At 40.1% G+C, this 20,344-nt stretch overlaps 1 protein-coding gene across 4 annotated transcripts in view; it reads right to left on the bottom strand.

The window, feature by feature from the left end:
* The window catches only part of usp24 (ubiquitin specific peptidase 24), a 154,139-nt gene that overhangs the window by 92,421 nt on the left and 41,374 nt on the right, over positions 1–20,344 (bottom strand). For 2 of the 4 annotated variants that reach the window (XM_034180428.1, XM_034180430.1), the window contains exons 2-19: positions 17,408–17,576; positions 17,148–17,215; positions 16,923–17,066; positions 16,310–16,435; positions 15,860–15,895; positions 15,669–15,734; positions 14,536–14,601; positions 14,264–14,338; positions 12,371–12,529; positions 12,179–12,293; positions 11,026–11,129; positions 9,427–9,534; positions 9,207–9,302; positions 8,846–9,007; positions 6,834–6,923; positions 2,624–2,743; positions 2,372–2,521; positions 1,970–2,101 (exon numbers count right to left, since the gene is read on the bottom strand). In XM_034180428.1, the coding sequence (XP_034036319.1) occupies positions 1,970–2,101; positions 2,372–2,521; positions 2,624–2,743; positions 6,834–6,923; positions 8,846–9,007; positions 9,207–9,302; positions 9,427–9,534; positions 11,026–11,129; positions 12,179–12,293; positions 12,371–12,529; positions 14,264–14,338; positions 14,536–14,601; positions 15,669–15,734; positions 15,860–15,895; positions 16,310–16,435; positions 16,923–17,066; positions 17,148–17,215; positions 17,408–17,576 (1,986 nt within the window). The remainder of the gene's footprint in view (positions 1–1,969; positions 2,102–2,371; positions 2,522–2,623; positions 2,744–6,833; positions 6,924–8,845; positions 9,008–9,206; positions 9,303–9,426; positions 9,535–11,025; positions 11,130–12,178; positions 12,294–12,370; positions 12,530–14,263; positions 14,339–14,535; positions 14,602–15,668; positions 15,735–15,859; positions 15,896–16,309; positions 16,436–16,922; positions 17,067–17,147; positions 17,216–17,407; positions 17,577–20,344) is intronic. The other 2 variants (XM_034180429.1, XM_034180431.1) reach the window with 2 other exon arrangements.

Raw genomic sequence — 20,344 nt, 5'->3', positions numbered from 1 at the left:
ATGAGGGGATGGCAGGGGGAGAGAAGCTGCAGAGAGGTGTGTAAGACGACAACTCTGCTTCCTGGTCCAACCCTGGATAGTCACGGTTTGGAGGATTTAAGAAAATTGGCCAGATTTCTAGAAATGAGAGCTGCTCCATCCAAAGTGGGATGGATGCCGTCTCTCCTAACAAGACCAGGTTTTCCCCAGAAGCTTTGCCAATTATCTATGAAGCCCACCTCATTTTTTGGACACCACTCAGACAGCCAGCAATTCAAGGAGAACATGCGGCTAAACATGTCACTCCCGGTCCGATTGGGGAGGGGCACAGAGAAAACTACAGAGTCCGACATTGTTTTTGCAAAGTTACACACCGATTCAATGTTAATTTTAGTGACCTCCGATTGGCGTAACCCGGTGTCATTACTGCCGACGTGAATTACAATCTTACCAAATTTACGCTTAGCCTTAGCCAGCAGTTTCAAATTTCCTTCAATGTCGCCTGCTCTGGCCCCCGGAAGACAATTGACTATGGTTGCTGGTGTCGCTAACTTCACATTTCTCAAAACAGAGTCGCCAATAACCAGAGTTTGATCCTCGGCGGGTGTGTCGCCGAGTGGGGAAAAACGGTTAGAAATGTGAACGGGTTGGCGGTGTACACGGGGCTTCTGTTTAGGGCTATGCTTCCTCCTCACAGTCACCCAGTCGGCCTGCTTTCCCGGCTGCTCGGGATCTCACTCGGGAAATTAAGCTGTAGAAACATCAAGAATGATCAGTGGAAACAGGATGCACCAGAGCTCAATTTTCTCATGGTCTGAGAGTCCTTCGGGTGCCCTATAGCAAACTCCAGGTGGGCTGCCATGTGCCTTTTACTAAGGAGTGGCTTCTGTGTCACGATTCTACCATACAGGTGAGCTTCATGGCAAAGACTGAATACTTATGTACATGTGATTTCTTTAGATTTTTTTTTTTAATACATTTGTAATAATCTCACATTGTCATTATGGGGTATTGTGTATAGAATTTGGGGGGGGGGGGGGGGAATTAATTCTATCCATTTTGGAATAAGGCTGTAACAAAAAATAAAGCACTGAAATATCAGTATCAGTATGTTCCTGTTGCACCATTTTGCAAGGATTCTGCAGTTCATTTTTAAACAAAGTATTTGTATAATTATTTTTAGTAAGAGCGACCCCCCCCCAGTGTCACTTGTGTTTGAGAGCCTCTTATTTTCACACTATGTGACTTGTGAATTGAAGTGAGACATTTAAAAAAGAAAAGAAAAGAAAAAAGTGTGATTTTACTGCAACTGCATCAAAATTAACAGTTATGACTAACTGCTCTAAGGAAACACTGATTTGACAGATGATAGCCAACTTTATTGGTTGTGATTATAATAAAATAAGTAAGTCCCTTTGGTTTCTCCCATGTTTCACTCAGGTTTGCCACAGCACATCCGAAGTGAATCTGCATATTAATGTTGATTTGGCAAAAGTGTTAAGCCTAAGCCAGATGCTCTTTCTGACGCAACACCACATGACATGGAGAATGGGTAGGGGTGGCCTTAAACCAGGAACCTCCTGCACTGAACCACTTCACATTTCATAAATACTATGACTAAAGGGACCTGCTAAAATAGTTGGCTAATTATCATTAATTTAACAAATTTACTAAAATATATATCTTAAGTATTTTTCTTTTGGTGAATGTGAGATTGCGATGGCATTAATCCCACCCCCCCGAAAAAAAAAAGAACTTCATAGTCACCACACTAATGAACTGACAGACTCCATGAACGAAAGGCTCACAGCAAATATTGAGAAGAAAAATGGCAATCTTTACAACAATCCTTTACAACCTAGATCATTCTCTCGACTGCATTATGTGGCCACCTTATGCTTTGATGTGATCCCATCCTCATTCCTCCAGAGCACTCATGATGTGAAGCATGCTTGCAAAGCTGCAAATGGGAAATGAAGAAACTTAGTACCTCTCTGTCAAGTTCACAAACATCAGGCCCAGACACAAGGCACTCCCAGAGCTCCTTAGCCCTGTTCCAAACCAGATAGAGGCTGGCTTCCTGGAGGAAGAAGGCCAGGAAACGTAGGTGGCTGTCCAGATACTAATCACAGAGAAAGACAAACATTATGGTGAGCCTCAGATACACACAATCAACATTAAATGTACATGTGCATTAACTTAAACACAATTAGGATTTAACTGACATTACTGTCAAATCCTAAGCACTTTTCAGTCCATTAAAAGTTAAGCAAATCGTAGTAAGTACAATATAATGTCTAACAACAAACTGACATAGGAAACACAACTCTAAAAAAAATTAATACAATCCTGATTCTGAAAAATCGAATGAGAGAAAACAACACTGACACACCTCCTGGTAGGTGTAACGTCCATCCACTAAGGTGGAGCCTGAGAGGCCAATACTGGCCGCCGTGGTCACAGCGAGACGGTGACAGCACACGAGGGACCCTGTGATCAGCTTTACAATTTCAAAGTTCTTCTTTAAATCCTGTATAATGCTCTGCAAGATGAGAAGAAAAAAAAAATGCCATAGCAACCTCAAGGTGTACAACTAATCATCACTTGGATGATATGAGTGCAAGTCTGTGTGCGTATATGTTACCTTGTCTTGTTTCTGATAGGTCTGCTTGTTGAAAGAGCGAGTGATCTCGTGCAGTTGACGAAGAGCTGGAACAACCCAGACAGCTTGAGGACTGCTCTGTTGAGAAGCCTGTTGAAACTCCTGCACATCAATTATTATTATACAACCCCTGGCAAAAATTATGGAATCACCGGCCTCAGAGGATGTTCATTCAGTTGTTTAATTTTGTAGAAAATAAGCAGATCACAGACATGACACAAAACTAAAGTCATTTCAAATGGCACCTTTCTGGCTTTAAGAAACACTAAGAAATCAGGAAAAAAAATTGTGGCAGTCAGTAACGGTTACTTTTTTAGACCAAGCAGAGGGAAAAAAAATATGGAATCACTCAATTCTGAGGAAAAAATTATGGAATCATGAAAAACAAAAGAACGCTCCAACACATCACTAGTATTTTGTTGCGCCACCTCTGGCTTTTATAACAGTTTGCAGTCTCTGAGGCATGGACTTAATGAGTGACAAACAGTACACTTCATCAATCTGGCTCCAACTTTCCCTGATTGCTGTTGCCAGATCAACTTTGCAGGTTGGAGCCTTGTCATGGACCATTTTCTTCAACTTCCACCAAAGATTTTCAATTGGATTAAAATCCGGACTATTTGCAGGCCATGACATTGACCCTATGTGTCTTTTTGCAAGGAATGTTTTCAGTTTTTGCTCTATGGCAAGATGCATTATCATCTTGAAAAATGATTTCATCATCCCCAAACATCCTTTCAATTGATGGGATAAGAAAAGTGTCCAAAATATCAACGTAAACTTGTGCATTTATTGATGATGTAATGACAGCCATCTCCCCAGTGCCTTTACCTGACATGCAGCCCCATATCATCAATGAGTGTGGAAATTTACATGTTCTTTTCAGGCAGTCATCTTTATAAATCTCATTGGAACGGCACCAAACAAAAGTTCCAGCATCATCACCTTGCCCAACGCAGATTCGAGATTCATCACTGAATATGACTTTCATCCAGTCATCCACAGTCCACGATTGCTTTTCCTTAGCCCATTGTAACCTTGTTTTTTTCTGTTTAGGTGTTAATGATGGCTTTCGTTTAGCTTTTCTGGATGTAAATCCCATTTCCTTTACGCGGTTTCGTACAGTTCGGTCACAAACGTTGACTCCAGTTTCCTCCCATTTATTCATTTGTTTTGTTGTGCATTTTCGATTTTTGAGACATATTGCTTTAAGTTTTCTGTCTTGACGCTTTGATGTCTTCCTTGGTCTACCAGTATGTTTGCCTTTAACAACCTTCCCATTTGTTTATATTTGGTCCAGAGTTTAGACACAGCTGACTGTGAACAACCAACATCTTTTGCAACATTGTATGATGATTTACCCTCTTTTAAGAGTTTGATAATCCTCTCCTTTGTTTCAATTGACATCTCTCGTGTTGGAGCCATGATTCATGTCAGTCCACTTGGTGCAACAGCTCTCCAAGGTGTGATCACTCCTTTTTAGATGCAGATTAACGAGCAGATCTGATTTGATGCAGGTGTTAGTTTTGGGGATGAAAATTTACAGGGTGTTTCCATAATTTTTTCCTCAGAATTGAGTGAGTCCATATTTTTTTTCCCTCTGCTTGGTCTAAAAAAGTAACCGTTAGTGACTGCCACAATTTTTTTTTCCTGATTTCTTATAGTGTTTCTTAAAGCCAGAAAGTTGCCATTTGAAATGACTTTAGTTTTGTGTCATGTTTGTGATCTGTTTTTTTTCTACAAAATTAAACAACTGAATGAACATCCTCCGAGGCCACTGATTCCATAATTTTTGCCAGGGGTTGTACATACAAAAGTACATACATACAAAACACACAAGTCTGTCACAGTCTTTATTTTTTCATTATGTGAATCACAATCGTAATCAGCCTTGCTTTGCTGTCACAGACCCATTAGTTTAGTAGAATGTCTTGTCAAAACATGAGAAAATAAATCGGAGCCAAGGATGCAAATCTTTAAACCAAACAGTCTTTAAACTATCTACAAATAATATCATCTCTTGGGAGTATCTTATGTTCACTGTATTTTTTCCTTTGAGCTCTGGGCATCTATGGCTCTGATTAGATTTCTCTTTGCAGCAGCAACCTCGCCAACACTTCCACCAAAGCCTACCATCCATTCAGCAGCAGACCTTTGGAATTGTATTTTTTTTTTCTTACAAACAGTCATTAAAAACACATCAACCAAGCCTTGGAGTGCTCTAGTCACCTTGGACTAGAGCTGGTGATGGTATTAGCACATAAATTTTGTCTTGACATTTTTGGACAGTTGGGCAATTCTGCCTCTGTACACCACCACAGAGGAGTTACAATGAAACAATACTTGCATTTGAAGATACTAGGGGCACGGCCGTAGGTCGCTCGAAGAATTGCACAGGGGCTGAAATTTTAAAACGCTCCAATCATATTGAAAAGGATACCACATTATTTGTCTGATCATACGGATTTTAAGGGGTATCTATGGCTAAATGTTATGGCGTCATGGGGTAAAAACAGCAAGAATGATGACAATGGTCAATTTCAGTTTCTACAGTAGTCAAAAGATAAAGTTGCTTCAAATTCGGTAAAAAGTGATGCAAATTATTGGTCGAGCTAATAATATTAATAAATGGAATAGTTTTGACCATGATGAATGCTTGGTCTCCAAAGTAATGGTCACACGAGATCAACGTTCATGGGATTCAATGCCATATGTTACCCGACAATGTGATAATTGAGCATGACAGGCGGAGCAAACTCTTCCTTTTTAAAACCCTGCCAACTCAACTTTTTTAACCAAAATTGGAGCAACTTTGACTTTTGACCCCTGTTCAAACTGAAATTGACCTTTGTCACCATTTCTGCTGTTTTTACCCTGTAACTGCATTACATTCTGCCACAGATAGTCCAACCTATACCTTTTTGGAATTTTTAGGATCCGACAAATAATGTGATATACTTTTCAATATGATTGGAGCATTTTTACATTTTGATTCCTGGGTAATTCTTCATTGTGTAGGTCCTGTTATACTGAGGCTGGATTGTAAGTGTCGTTTATTTCCCGTAAGTGGTACTGATTAGGTCAAAACTGACTACTGGCTCATGGACTAACTCCGGACATTTACCGTACAGTAACATGCTCTGCATTTCTTAATGACTGATGTAAATTAAATCCAAGGCAATATTCAGTAAAATGTCCATGTATCAATCCTCTGACTGCCCTAAAGAAAAGTGACTGTAAAAGTGATGATTTGTATGAACAATAAATAGTTTGTCCAATTATTCATCAGCTTTGAAAATGAAGAGAATGTGTATAAAAGCAACTGTAACTCCTCAACAGTTAACGAGAGATTTTTGTTAAACCATTTGAATTAAAACTAAAAGTCCACATTACAAGCATGTTACAATAGCAGCCGGTCTGCTCTGTGTCAGCCTGATCCTGTCAGATCTCAGCAGCTAAGCAGAGCAGGATCTGGTACTTGGATGGGAGACCTCAATTGGAACACCAGCGGCTGTGTGTTTCTCCAGGTAAAACTGGAGTTGCGCCAGTAAGGGCATCCAGTGTAAAACTTGTGGCAATTACCGATGCGGATCTGGCTGTATCCGCTGTGGCGACCCCGAACAAAACCGGGAGCAGCCGAATGAACAACAATAAGCATGTTACAATAGTTTCATTTCAACTCCACTGTGGTGGTGTACAGATGCAAAATTACAAAACTGTCATTGCCCAAATATTTATGGACCTGACTGTAGCAGTACCGCCGATGTATCAACGATTAAAAAGTAAGCGGTTAGCATCATTTAACTGCCATTGTCTACATTTGGCTGGCTTATTTACCATCATGGATTAACTTCTACAACCAGTTTTTCAAAATTTAGTTTCTCGCAATCGTCAAAAGCGAACAAAGCACCCAAAGGCTTAACAGTTTTAATATGATGAAGGCTTTTTAACAGTGAACATTAAATTTCACTCATTACAAGATCATCACCATGAGTCCGTACCAAAGCCCTCTAAGTGAGGCAAGCACAAAATTACCATATACCCAGCCGAAGGAGCACATAATGTTAAAATCAAGTGTTAAATTACCACCGTAACCAATGAACCTCCTTTGTGATTAAGACGCCCTCCCCTTGATTTGGAGATTGGCTAGAGACTAGTCAGAGCAATGATTCAAGATGTGGGCTTCTCTTACTTTCTCCAAAGTACTAGCTTTCCTCTTGCCCCAAGAGCCAGTTAGAAACAAAATTTGAGAGTCGCTTTTACACTCCTCCTGAATGCGAGTCTAGAAACAAATTTAAGACAGGACACATACGCATTTGTGTATACAGTGAAATAAACTGCATTTATCAAGTGAATTCCTCGTGTGGTCTTGTGTTCTTATAAGTGTGGTATTGGGCAATCACATTATGGAAATCCTCCAAAACAAGGAAAACGTACCCTACAGTTGACACGCAGCATCAAAAAAGAAAGAAAAAAAAAAAGGTCTTTCGCTGACACAAAAGAAGAAGCAAAACTAATGACAGATTTTAAAGACTATGAATGTATATTCATTTGACTGTGCTCAACATGATTTTTACTTTAAAGAAGGTCATAATCTTAGCTATAAATTACAGATAGTTAGAAACATAAGATGGCACAAAGTATCACATAAAAACTTCAATAACAGCACAAGCACACAAATGCTGGTGTAAAGTATTCTGAGCGATACCTAAAATTAAACTTGCACTCCTGCGCCAAACAATACTGTTATTTGGTGTCTGTTTTATCCACACTTGTTTTGTTTAACAGTTCCTGTAGAATAATTTATCCTGTTTGTTTTCATTTAACTCTACTTAATAAACAACTTCTGTGTGGAAATAGTCAAAGATTAGAGACCTTATTCTCAATTAAAAGTTCAATATAACAGCATAACACAGAAAATGAATGTCTTCCTAATAACGCTAACAACAATCTGTGCAGGTTTACCTGCTAAGAATGAAAAGTAGCCAGTATGCAAAATCCCCCAATCCATCTCAATTTGTTTTCATATTTGACAGATGTTTCACAATCGACTTACAATTAAAAACACAAAACTTAGTGGGAGAAAAAAAAAAAAAAACATGAAACTTGCTGAAATACAACAAACATTTATAAAAAGATCTTTATTTGTGCTGCATCTAAAAAGTATTCCTCAAACTTTTCCCAAAACCATACCAGGACATACTGCCAGTTTCCAGCAGAGTAATTTAATAATTGGACATCTTTCTTAAACTGCTTTTAACAAAAGGGCTGACAGCACAATATCCCCCGCTGGCAAATGCACATGTCAAGGAGTGCGAGTTGATTTCAGAATGCAGGTACCAACTCATGAAACTAGCAGTGTCTAGGTTTGTTAATCAATGGCCATAATTCTGCCAAAATGTGTCAATGATGTACAATATTACAACATGAGTATTACCAGCCTATAACAAGACATTGTCCCAAGTTTTCCAAAATTCCTTCTAAAAATGTGTAAGGAATTGATTTCAGAACACTCATACCCCTGGAGTGACAGCTATACAGACAGAAAGAAATAAAGAAATGGCCACAACATAATCCCCCTTCGGGCCTTCAGTCAGTGCGGGATAAAAACAGAGGTTATTCTAAAAATCAATTTTTGAAAGCTTTTAACGTGGCACACATGCACCCCGGGAATGCAGCACATTTTATATCTTGCGTTCAGCGTCAATTTTTTATTTTTTATTTTTTTTTAATCAGGATGGCTCAGCATGAACCCTGCCATTTTGCAGCCCACCTGATGGAAATCCATCGTAGCGACGGAGAACTTTAATCTCTGCATATGTATGAGTTAATGTACTGGGTGATGGCAATCCAGGACGCAATGTGGTTCTGTGGTGTCATGGATGAGACAAAGCGCTGTACCCGCGTATGCTCAAAGACTTGACTCTGCTTCTCAAGTGCTGCAATGATGGTAGTCAATGATTTGGCAAAGATTGTCCATGAAGTCAAGGTCAGTAAATCTTTCATCTCCAACAAAGAAAACTCAGTAAAAAAATGAGACTGAAGGAAACATTCAGACACAATGGTTGAAAAGAAATAGAAACTAGTGAGTTATGAGCAGCAATATTCATGTCAGCCAAAACCATCAGGGAAAACACGTAGGGACCAAATGTCACTGATCTTCACATCTACAAAAATTATGCTAATGAGAATTTTCTATCTCACCTTCTTAATGTCCTCAATACATTTAATGATGTAACTTCTTTTCACAGTCTCCTTGACAGCGTAGGCATCACTCAAGATCCCCAGGTGCTCTTCCAACGCCTGCTGTACAAGACTAGTAGGTAGTGTGGGGAGGTGAGCCAGCTCCCACAGTACCTCCAGGACCTACACACACACACACACACACACACACACACACACACACACACACACACACACACACACACACACACACACACACACACACACACACACACACACACACACACACACACACACACACAGAGAAGTCTCAACACAACACTTATGAGGAAATGTCATTTTCCACTGTATTTTTTGTACATTCTCGCATAAGCAGACAAACCTTTCCTGTTGTAGTTTCAGAGCGTGCCTCTCTGCCAATCCTCCCGATCAGGCTGAGAAGCTTCTGTCTCACACGGTCACTCTCAATCTCCCAGCTCTAAACAACAGCCACATACATAATTGATATGATACACACACTGAAATGCCCCTTTGCATGATTATATACTTATTTATAAAAAGCTTTCAAGATATACAACCAACAGTCACGTGACAGAGCTGACCTTCTGTATGAGCACAAACAGGTGGTTGAGTTGATCGAAACTGAACTTCACAGCAGCGGCGGCAATGATGGTGTGAATGTTTTCGATCACAGTGGAGGACTGGCCCGCCTAACAAAACAAGTGATCACACATACTTTTATGTGACTACATACAGCATCAACAAAGCTTATTATGGCTGCCTAGAACTGACCTAGAAGATTGGTCCCGAGGCCTATCTGGGCATTTAACTTTAAACACTTGCTTCGTGCAACCTGATACATGTCTAAATTTGAGGGGGTTTTTTTTGTATTTTGTTGTCCGCACTAACCTCCCAATAATGTACACTACCTGTTTATCAACTGCTTACTGTTTGCAGTTAAAGTGCTGCTCAAACTCACAATGTTGCAACTAGTAACAAACAAGTAACTGCAAACAGTTAAATAAAAAATCAGATCACTATTCACTGAAGAAGTGAGGTAACTTTTTGTGGAAACAGGCCGGACAGAAGTAGCAGGTGCAAAGGAAAAGAAGTAGGAGGTCCATATGAAAGGGACAAAGGCCCAAAAGCTCCCCCAGAAAATTTTTAAATTCTATGTTCTTTGGTTTCTCTCTGCATTCTGTTATACTCTAGCAGTCAGATTCTCTGATCAACAGAAAGTAAGAATTACACCAAAAAGTGGTAAACATGAAGCATTACAAAATTGGTATCATCAGATTTAATAGAACGATAATTTGCATAGCAGTGTCAACCAGTACTCAAGTGGAAAATAAAATTAACTAATATCATATGAAGATAAAGTGCACTAATCAGAAATATATATCAGAGGTTCTCAACCAGGTGTCACAGACCATGGGAAATCAGACTGGCAAAAAGTGAATGAATTATGATAATTACAACACAGAATACATCGTAAAGCTTACTTTATCAGTAATATGAAGAAACAGCTTTGCAATGAACATTAGTCTGCAAGAATGCTGGGATGTATGATGTAGTTTTTTCGTGCAACTATAAGGATGTAAATCATACAGGATTTAAATTGCTTAGTTATGAATGTGGCATGTAAGATCACGAAATAAGGCATGATATTCTTAAAAATTATTATTATAAACACTGGCTCAAACTTTTATTTGGAGACACTTAACATTAAAGGACTCACACTGGGGTTGGGGAAGAGGGGGGTAGTTATCAGAGCAATCCTAAAGCCTCATCACAAAAAAGGTTTATCATCCTCACCTGAATGCCGAAATCCACCCACATCAACTTTTTATATTTCATTTTGGCAAATTTTATTGCCGGCGGTATAGCTGGTGCACGCTTCTGGTGTGCAGTACACTGACTGTATTCAACATGGAAACATTTATTTTAAAAATATCTGATATTTTCAGTTCCTCACTTGGTATGCAGGTGCTGTAAGTGTCGTTTTTCAGGTCTGAAATGACGTCGTCTGTGCCTGTTTCTACTGTTTTTTGTTTGTTTCTTTTTTTGTTTTTGTTTTTTTAAATGGGGCCTAATTCTTACAATTTTTAAAATGCACAAATATACAAACATCGCTAAAGATTTTATCAAAAAACAAAAAAGCACTACACTATCAATAATGTGATCTGTGATCATGCGTGTACCTGTATTCGCCAGATCTTGGAAAGTTCATCCAGAGACAGTTTACTTCCCAGAAGCTCAATAATACCCTTAATTCTCTCACAGTACTGGGCCTGGTCAATATTACCTGGAAGAACACAGACATCAGTCAACTAGAAATGTGTCATTTCTCTGTGTGTGGTTTTGTTTTGTTTTTTGTTTTTTTGCAACAGCTACAAAGGAGGATAACACTGTTGTATCTTTACTTATGGTTAGCATGTTTACTTCAACACTAATAACCACACTTTCAACAACCTTGGTGAAAAAGTCCGAGTCCAAGTCTGACCAAGAATAAAACACATTTTGTAGGGGTATGGGGGGGGGGGGGGGGGGGGGGGCGTTCTTTTGTTTTTCATGATTCCATAATTTTTTCCTCAGAACTGAGTGATTCCATATTTTTTTTCCCTCTGCTTGGTCTAAAAAAGTAACCGTTACTGACTGCCACAATTTTTTTTTTCCCTGATTTCTTATAGTGTTTCTTAAAGCCAGAAAGTTGCCATTTGAAATGACTTTAGTTTTGTGTCATGTCTGTGATCTGCTTTTTTTCTACAAAATTAAACAACTGAATGAACATCCTCCGAGGCCGGCGATTCCATAATTTTTGCCAGGGGTTGTAGAATCACTTGATCAACCTTGTAAAGCTGCATTTTCTTAAACATAAACATTTTTTAAGTAATAAGTAATAAGTTTTTAAGTAATATAACTATTTCTCAGAGCTCTTTGAATCGAAAATCGATTCTGAATCGAATCGTCACCCCAAGAATCGGAATCGAATTGAATCGTGAGTTGTTGTACGATTCACATCTCTAATATTTTGTGGGGCACAGTGCTATATCATTTTCAAAAAACAAACAGAAACTGAAACATTTTGAGACAGATCCAGATGAAGTGGCAAATAGAGGCAATTTAAAAGCACAAATTCTAACATTGTGAGATGGGGTGTTTTAATAAGGAAGTGACTTTCACATAACTTATTGAAAAGTTGTGTCTAACCTCGAAGAGAATATTTTATTTTAGGTCAGACATGTTGAACCACGAGAGATGTGACACACCTTTTTACTTCAACACTTTCCTTAATGCTCCTACTCTGTAACTAATGTAAAACACATTTTTTGTAAGCATGCTAACTGTTTTTACCTTCCAGTGCTATTGACAGCACTGAGTTCTCTACCAGCCAATCCAACAGTTTATCTGTGTCAATGGCATTTTTCACAGTCTTAGACATTGTGCTCTCCTCTATCAGCTTTGTGACCTGAAAAATGCATACAAAAGAATTAATAGAAGAGTTAAAAACGGGAATCTCAGTTTTGACTGTTTAAATGTGATTACCTCTTTGAGGGAGTTCATTTTGGTGGAGAAGTGAGGGGTTTTGAGCATGCGCAACAGTGTGTCCAGCCGCAGGTCATCCACTACAGCAACCAGCTCCCTCTGGAACCTCATACACAGCAACTTTATGGCTGATAGGAGATCTGGGATGCTCACCAGGCGCTAGGGATTCAAGAAAAACAACCACTAACAAACTTTTAACAACATTAATAAGGTCTTATCAAGCAAAAAGCTTTTCAACACTACATTTTTCTAACTTGCCCAGTAGCTGAACACAAGTGGTTTTCCCACTTTAATTTCACTAATGCAAACAGGTAAAAGTGACGACCAGTACCCTGCAATTATCAATGTGAAAGTAACTTGATAGGCCTGTCTGTGTTATGCTCATTGCATACCATACGAGATCTGTCCAAAAAGTATCGTACCTTTTTATTTTTTTTCAAAAACTATATGGATTTGATTCATATGTTTTTACGTCAGCCAAGCTTGAACCTTCGTGCACATGCATGAGTTTTTCCACGCCTGTCGGTTGCGTCATTCGCCTGTGGGCAGGCTTTGAGTGAACACTGGTCCACCCCTCTCGTCGTCGTTTCATTGCGAGGAAGTGGCGGAATGATTTGGGCTTTTTTTTCCATCAGAATTTTTTCAGAAACTGTTAGAGACAGGCAGCTGGAAACCATTCGAAAAATTTATCTGGCTTTCGGTGAAAATTTTATGGGCTTCACAGAGAATAAGGAGTGTTACTACAGCTTTCCATGACAAAATCTCTTGTTAAAAGTGAAATCTGCCGGAAAATGGCTGATGTCCAGCTCTTGTGATAACCAGAGAAATTGCACATGATGGTCCCGGCTCCACACAGCGATTCATTTAGAAATGATCTGGTGGTTTCTGCCTCTCGATGGTGGCTCGGAGAGCGGCGCGCCGAGCGCCATTGTGGGCCATCCTTAAAGCTGTAGTAACACTCCTTATTCTCTGTGAAGCCCTTTAAATTTTTCACCGAAAGCCAGATAAATTTTTCGAATGGTTTCCAGCTGCCTGTCTCTAACAGTTTCTGAAAAAATTCTGATGGGAAAAAAAGCCCAAATCATTCCGCCATTTCCTCGCAATGAAACGACGACGAGAGGGGTGGACCAGTGCTCACTCAAAGCCTGCCCACAGGCGAATGACGCAACCAACAGGCGTGGAAAAACTCAAGCATGCACACGAAGGTTCAAGCTTGGCTGACGTAAACACATATGAATCAAATCCATATAGTTTTTGAAAAAATAAAAAGGTACGATACTTTTTGGACAGACCTCGTATTTACTTTAATAAAAGCCTCAGGGGTGTGAAATTTTCATTAAGGGGGCATTTATTGACGAATGTTTGCTTATGCGTGCGTGCATGCTGTACACAGTAGGGCCTTACGGTACATAGGTACATTTATATAACGGCTGAGTGGATCCTTGTCATTTGACTGGTGCTTTGTATGTCACACATCAGGCATTCATGTGGCAGGGAAGGGTCTGAAATACAAGGCACTGTGGCTGCATAAGCAATATGGAAACCAGAACAGACTTGATGAGATTTCGTGACAATGAGGTAGGACTATTTCATTTCACTTTGTTCTCAAAGGAATTCACAATTTCACTACATGCAATAAAACAAGCACAAAAAAGGGGGGGGGCTTTTATTAGAGAGGGTGAGTTTATTAGAGTAAATACGGTATGTTAAAACATGTAAGCATCAACAAAAATAGGAGATTCACTGCTCCTCACCTGTATCAGAACTCCAAATTTCAGATTTGAGTATGCAGTAGCTTTTACAGGTTTACTTTGAGAAAAGACCCACACACTAACTACACTAATCCTTTTCTTTCCCTGCTATTAGAGAAAAAAAAGAAACACAAAATGTTACCTTGTCTTTGAGGTCTTTTTCCTCCAGGTTCTGTACATATGTGATCATTTTGTGAATGACTGGATCCAGCATGGGCTAGAAAAACAATACGACTTTGTTGATGCCTGTGGTGAAAATAGGCCACTGCAGCAATACTATTAAGAAATAATAATAATCATAAAAACAAAGTATCTGTTGTCAGGTTCTGCCAGAGGTTCCATTATTAGCAGATGAAAACAAACAGGACAGCAGTGTATGTGTGAGTGAGACAGACTACAGACAAGCTCTCTCACCTGGACAAGACTGGAGTTGAGGTATTCCGCACAAACTCCAAGCGGCTGGACGAGAGCCGATACACACTGTGTGGGCAGATGCACAGAGACGCAAAGCAGTGACAAAAACTATAAAGGAAATCTCCTAACAGCTCCTGGTAGCATGATTATGATCCGAATTACTCATTTCCTCCCTCTGTTTTTTAAATTTTTTCAGGAGTTTCCATATTTGTCATCCGTTACGAGGGCGGGAAGAGCACGATGGGTGCCATTTTTCATGGCTTATAGAAAAATGAGAAATTAGGGCTTTTGGCTCTTGCACACACTGTGACTAAGCTGATGCTGCATATTCAACAGTGCATGTGAGCGTGAGAAAGAGAGGGTGAACACATGCGAGTGCGTTTGCTACAGCGGAGCCCAGCTGTCATTTGTCATTCAGTACTAAAGAATCCAATGAAAGGCTCCCATGTGCTCGACTTTTTTCAGACTAACATCTTTGCTTCTGCTCTCTCTACGTGCCACTCCCGTCTCCTCCGCCTCGCTCCGCATTCACTCTGTGAATTCCCCCGTGTGTTTGACTTCCTGCTCACAGCAGCCGAATGAGAAGCTCACCCCGGGGAGCCAGGAGAGAAGACAGCACTCCACATCCATTATCTTTTCTCCTTTCATTTTCGCACAGTGTGTGCGTGTGTGTGTGCGTGCGTGTGGGGTGGGGGGGGTTACGTTAGGTAGCAGGCAGCATATGCATGCCACTGCACTTTCACTGCTGCTGAAAAGTGAAACGATGAGCTGTGACCGGTCTCTCCCTTACTAATATGCTAACTGGTGTTGCGTAGTGTGTGTGTGTGCATACACGGCATCAATGGCTATGTACAGCTGAAGATCCGGCCAGGTTCTCAGAAGGAGGCATCAGTACAAGGATGCCACAGAAGACATAACAACAGAAAGTTTCTACCATCACACTGCAGGAGGATGAGAGCTGGTATGAAAGTGAGCATTATGGGAGAAATTCAGCCACCTGCAGCTGAGGACAGTGGGCATAAACATGACCTTTTGCCTACGTGGTTTCAGAGTCTATCTACAGTCCCTCAAACAACCCATTATCAGCATCTGAAATTTATAACAAAAGTTAGAGCAAGGAAGGACGTTCTTACAGCAATCTCAATTTCCTCTGTGTTGAGCTTAGCCTGGACTGCAGTAAAGCCTCCTAATTCTCCAAACTTCTCAGGAAAGGGGAAAAAAAAGAGGGGAGAAAAGGAGAGAAGAAAAATATGAGGCCTTACAACTGAGAAATTTGATGGAATTCACATTTGGAAATATATTTGGATGAGTATGCTTCACTTACTCGATTCACCAAGTCAACCAGCCAACCATGAGGCTCCTGAAACAGACATTTATTTTTTTCCAGTGAGTTTATTTCGCAATCACAGTGCAAATGAGGGACACACACACACACGTCTTTTCTGACAGCTGTTGTGTGTCAGTCATGTGCTGCTGCAGAGCTCCTCTTGTTCATCTACGCAACACTTATTGCTGGTGAACCACTTCGCCAGCTGTCTGTAACAAACACTTGACTGTGAACTATAAACAGAGTAAAATATATATATATATATATATATATATATATATATATATATATATATATATATATATATATAAACACACACACACATATCATAGATTGAGCAACTCATGATTACAAGTGCATCTGGATGACATAGCAGACAGTGTGCTTCAATAATATTCTCTGTGCATAAAATATGAGAAATATTCAGTTCAGAGGACTGAGACTTACTTTCTGGTAGCTGTTACAAGGAGAGACGGCAAACATATTGGTCTCATCTCCAAAAACCTCATCCCAGTTCCTCTGACAGGCCTTCATACGGTTCTTAAAATGGTACTCATTATCTGGGTTGAAAGCCTGGGCACAAAAAGGGCATCAGAGAATAAAGAGAGAGAGAGGGGAAAAAAAATATTAATTAATGTCGCACATATAGCGAACAGACAAAAGTACCCAGTATCAATGACAAATGGATAAGTACAGGGTGAGCCCCCCACCCCAAAAAACTAAACGTACAACAATTTCAATTAATCCTACAAAGGACTTAAACTTCAGTCTGCGTATGATCATTCCCCAAAGTTTCAGTTATCGTGGTCGCTTTGCATAAAAGTCATGTTCTCTCAAAATTATGCCCCAAAGGGTACGAATTGTTGGCAAAATAGGCCTCCAGGCAAAAATGTCTTTTCCTTGGTTGACCAAGACATGCTGGAGAAGACTAGGTCTGGAGGCCTGGAGTCCTGGGCACATTTGCAGTACCAGCTCTCATTTTGCATCTCTTTAACTGGCAGGTGACCAAAAAAGAAAAGGAGGGATGCATTAATTAAGAGACAAAAAAAACAACGTGTACCATGGTCAGGACCCCCATCAGGTTTACAGGTATGGGGTCCTGCTTGACCCTCTCTGCAACCAGCTCCACCAGCAACATCAGCATGTTGTAGATTCCCTCATGAATCTCTGTGCCCCATTTATGGACTGCACTGCTGGTCAGCAACTGAGGATACAAACCAAACAGATTAAAAGGAAGCCAGTGAGAAATCTGTGTAATACCATCAGGTGTATCATCATTGCACACCTTTTTAAAGGCCTCTGGCATGCACCGATCCATGAACCGTTTACAGTTCTCGTCTGCTTCAGCGAGACCTGAAAGAGTGAGAAATGTTGATTTCACACATTAATCCCACATTTAAATTTGAAAAACATTTGGCTGTAACAGAGTGACCAAAGACTGAGTCACATACCACTAATGTCCAAAATAACAACCCAACAAAACAAAACACAGCATGCACACAGCAACACAGATGGACAGCATTCTGTTGAATGCTGAACACGTACCATGCCGGGCGAGGCAGGTGGACGCAATAAGACACTTTCCCAAGGACTCCTCTCTTTTGTAAGGTATGGACCAATGGTCGGTGAAGACTCTGCTCTCTAGCTCGTACAGGTTGGTGGTGGGGAACTCCATGATCTCCCCGGAGCAGTTCCCATTCTCATCGTTGCTCCTCTATAACACAAACATCACAATATTATCACCTGACACACTGTGACCTTTGCGGTGGCACATTAATCTACCACTATTTTATAATCACCCTGCTGCTGTCCTCTGTTCTTGTTAAAAACAAATGGCTGCTGGCAAAGTGGGTATTAGTCAGTTAAAATGAAGCTCTCTGTCCTTGCAGGAGAAAATTGATTGCAGTCATTTGGAAAGCTCACCCCCTCCTCCACCATCTGCCCTTCATTCTGCATCATTGACCTTTTTACCTCTCAAAGCAGCTCGAGGAAGAATTCAAATAGGTGCTGCTTCTTCACAGTTTTACTGTTCAACTCTTGTGTGATAATATCAAATATAATGACCAAGTCACACAACTTTGCACCAATCACAAATTTGAAGCATCATATAAACACAACAAGGTTCAAGACCACCAAACCCAGTTCTATTCTGTGTGGAGTGTGCACGGTCTGTTTCGGCACAGCTTTCCACTGGGTGCTCTAGTACACCATCAAAAACCACTAAAACATGCACATCCTTGTTGTGGTGTAACAGATCATAGTTGATCTGTATGGACCGCTCCCCACTGTACAGAATGCGTGTGAGCCACGTATTAATTGCAGAGTAGGGAGGGGTATCGAGAACTGCTTCTTTTTGAGAATCGTTAAATGATTCGATCCACCGACATCAATAACGTTTTTGCTTTTCCCTTATCGGTCCTTCAGAGCAGTCGTCGTTTTTAGGGTGTTTGTCAGGAAAATGATTTCTCTGTTGATTGAGGACCCTACCGCGGGTTTGCAATCAGTTGCTTCTGCAGCGCAATTCTGCGTGAAGCTTGAACCAACAAAGCAGTGCTACGATCCACTGCTTCATTGTCTCTTTGATTCACTACTTTTCAGAAGCAGAAAATCCGCTTCTTAATCCCTCTCAAAGCCATTTAAAGATGTCAATCATGAGTCACTTTTGTGAGCAAGAAACGGGAATCTTTCTTCATTCCGTTCACACAGCTCCAAACACTGCGCCGCTCTCTGCCGAGTCAAGTCAGAGTCCGGTTGGAATTAATAACTTCAAAGCAAATTGTTGTTTTAAATCAAATGACACCTCTTTCCAAACGTTGTAATACAAATAATAAACTGCAATCGACCAAAATGTTTTTTTTCTTCCGAAATGAGATGTCTAGCGTTCTTTACATCCTGAGGTGCAGCGCAGCCAGCAGCAAGAGCTGAGTGCAGAGGCTATGCATGGAGTTACATTTGTGCCATTAGTGCCTGAAAGGAAATACTTTTGACAAAAAAATACAGATTTTGTTTATTTCTATTTATGTCCAGAGATCAAGGATCCAGTGACCAATTTCATATTTATTTACTTTAAGATTCAATAAAATGTTGTTGACATAGAAAACCTGTAAAACCTACTTTTAGTACACATAAAATTCACAAGAGGTACTGATAAGGGAATCGGGTCGATAAGTGTAATCGATAGATAAAATTTTATCAATATCCATCCCCATTGCAGAGTTCATAAGTGTGACTTTGTGTCAAGGTGACTTGTCTTTAATGTGATAACTGTTAATTCTGATGCAGGTAAGGATCATGGGTTGGGGGGGGGGTTCCCAGCGGCCATTGGGAAGAGGCAAAGTACAGCTTGGACTAGCCGACAGTCCATCATAGGGACACATAAGCACATATGGTCAATTGACAGTTTCCAATTCACCTAACCTGCATATATTTGGAAGTTGGACGAAATCTGAGCACCCAGAGAGAACCAACACAAACACAGGGAGAACATGCAAACTCCAGACAGAAAGGACCAGGTGGGAATCAATTCCAGGACCTTCTTTGCTGTATAGTGCAAATCACTAAGCTACCATGTTGCCCTTCATAAATATCAATAAAGCAACATATTTATTCAAGCTGAGCCAATATAAAAGCATCTCCACTTTTTAGCATATGTAATAAACAATAAGTTGAGTTCAAGCTGTACTAGACAGTCATATCTGATTTACAGCGTTGGACTGGACATGAACAACAGGAGGAAGGGGGAAAGGTATGTAATAGAGAAGCATCATATTTCATTTATTCCCTTTCAAAGAAAATTACAGATGAGGGGTAGGCGGGGGTGGACTGCTTCTTTGTAACATTAAAGTAAGTTATCAAATATCTTGGATTTCAAACATAAAAATATGCACAATAAGAGATTAAAATTTCCTATATATGTACAATATACAGAATATCATAATCTCATGATCTACCAGAGGACAGGAGAAAAACTTGCAGAAAAGCAGATGTGTCAGTGTTTCTCTGCATAGAGCCTTTGGGGGGTCTCAGAGGAACACTGTGTATGTTGTGCAGGCTGATGAGGTAATTCAGGGCCACTGTTACCATGCACCCCACACCCCTCCTGGGACCCCTGCAAACACTGCAATTTGTTTGTGTCAGAGATGACTGGGTTATATTTAGAGGGATGACATGGTGTAGCACAAAAATGGTAGACAGAAACCCTCTCAAACTTGAAGTGTCTGAACATTTGAATTGAATATTTTTATATGCAAAAGCCATGGATGAACATACAAAAATTATTTAACATTTCTTAATGTAGCGAGACACATTTGTCTGTGAAAACTGGAAATGTATTGAGAGCAATATTTAAGTGTGTGTCAGTTTCTGTATGCTATAAATACCAACTGTTGTTTATACAGCCCACATCAAAATATTATACAGGTGATGGGACCAATGAAAAAGCAAGAGCTGGCTGGTGTGGCTGTGAGGTCTGAGCAGTCTAAT

The sequence above is a fragment of the Thalassophryne amazonica genome, chromosome 10 (genome assembly GCF_902500255.1).
Source record: "Thalassophryne amazonica chromosome 10, fThaAma1.1, whole genome shotgun sequence".
NCBI classification, from domain to species: Eukaryota; Metazoa; Chordata; class Actinopteri; order Batrachoidiformes; family Batrachoididae; genus Thalassophryne; species Thalassophryne amazonica.
This window is presented reverse-complemented; position numbering and strand designations above follow the sequence as displayed.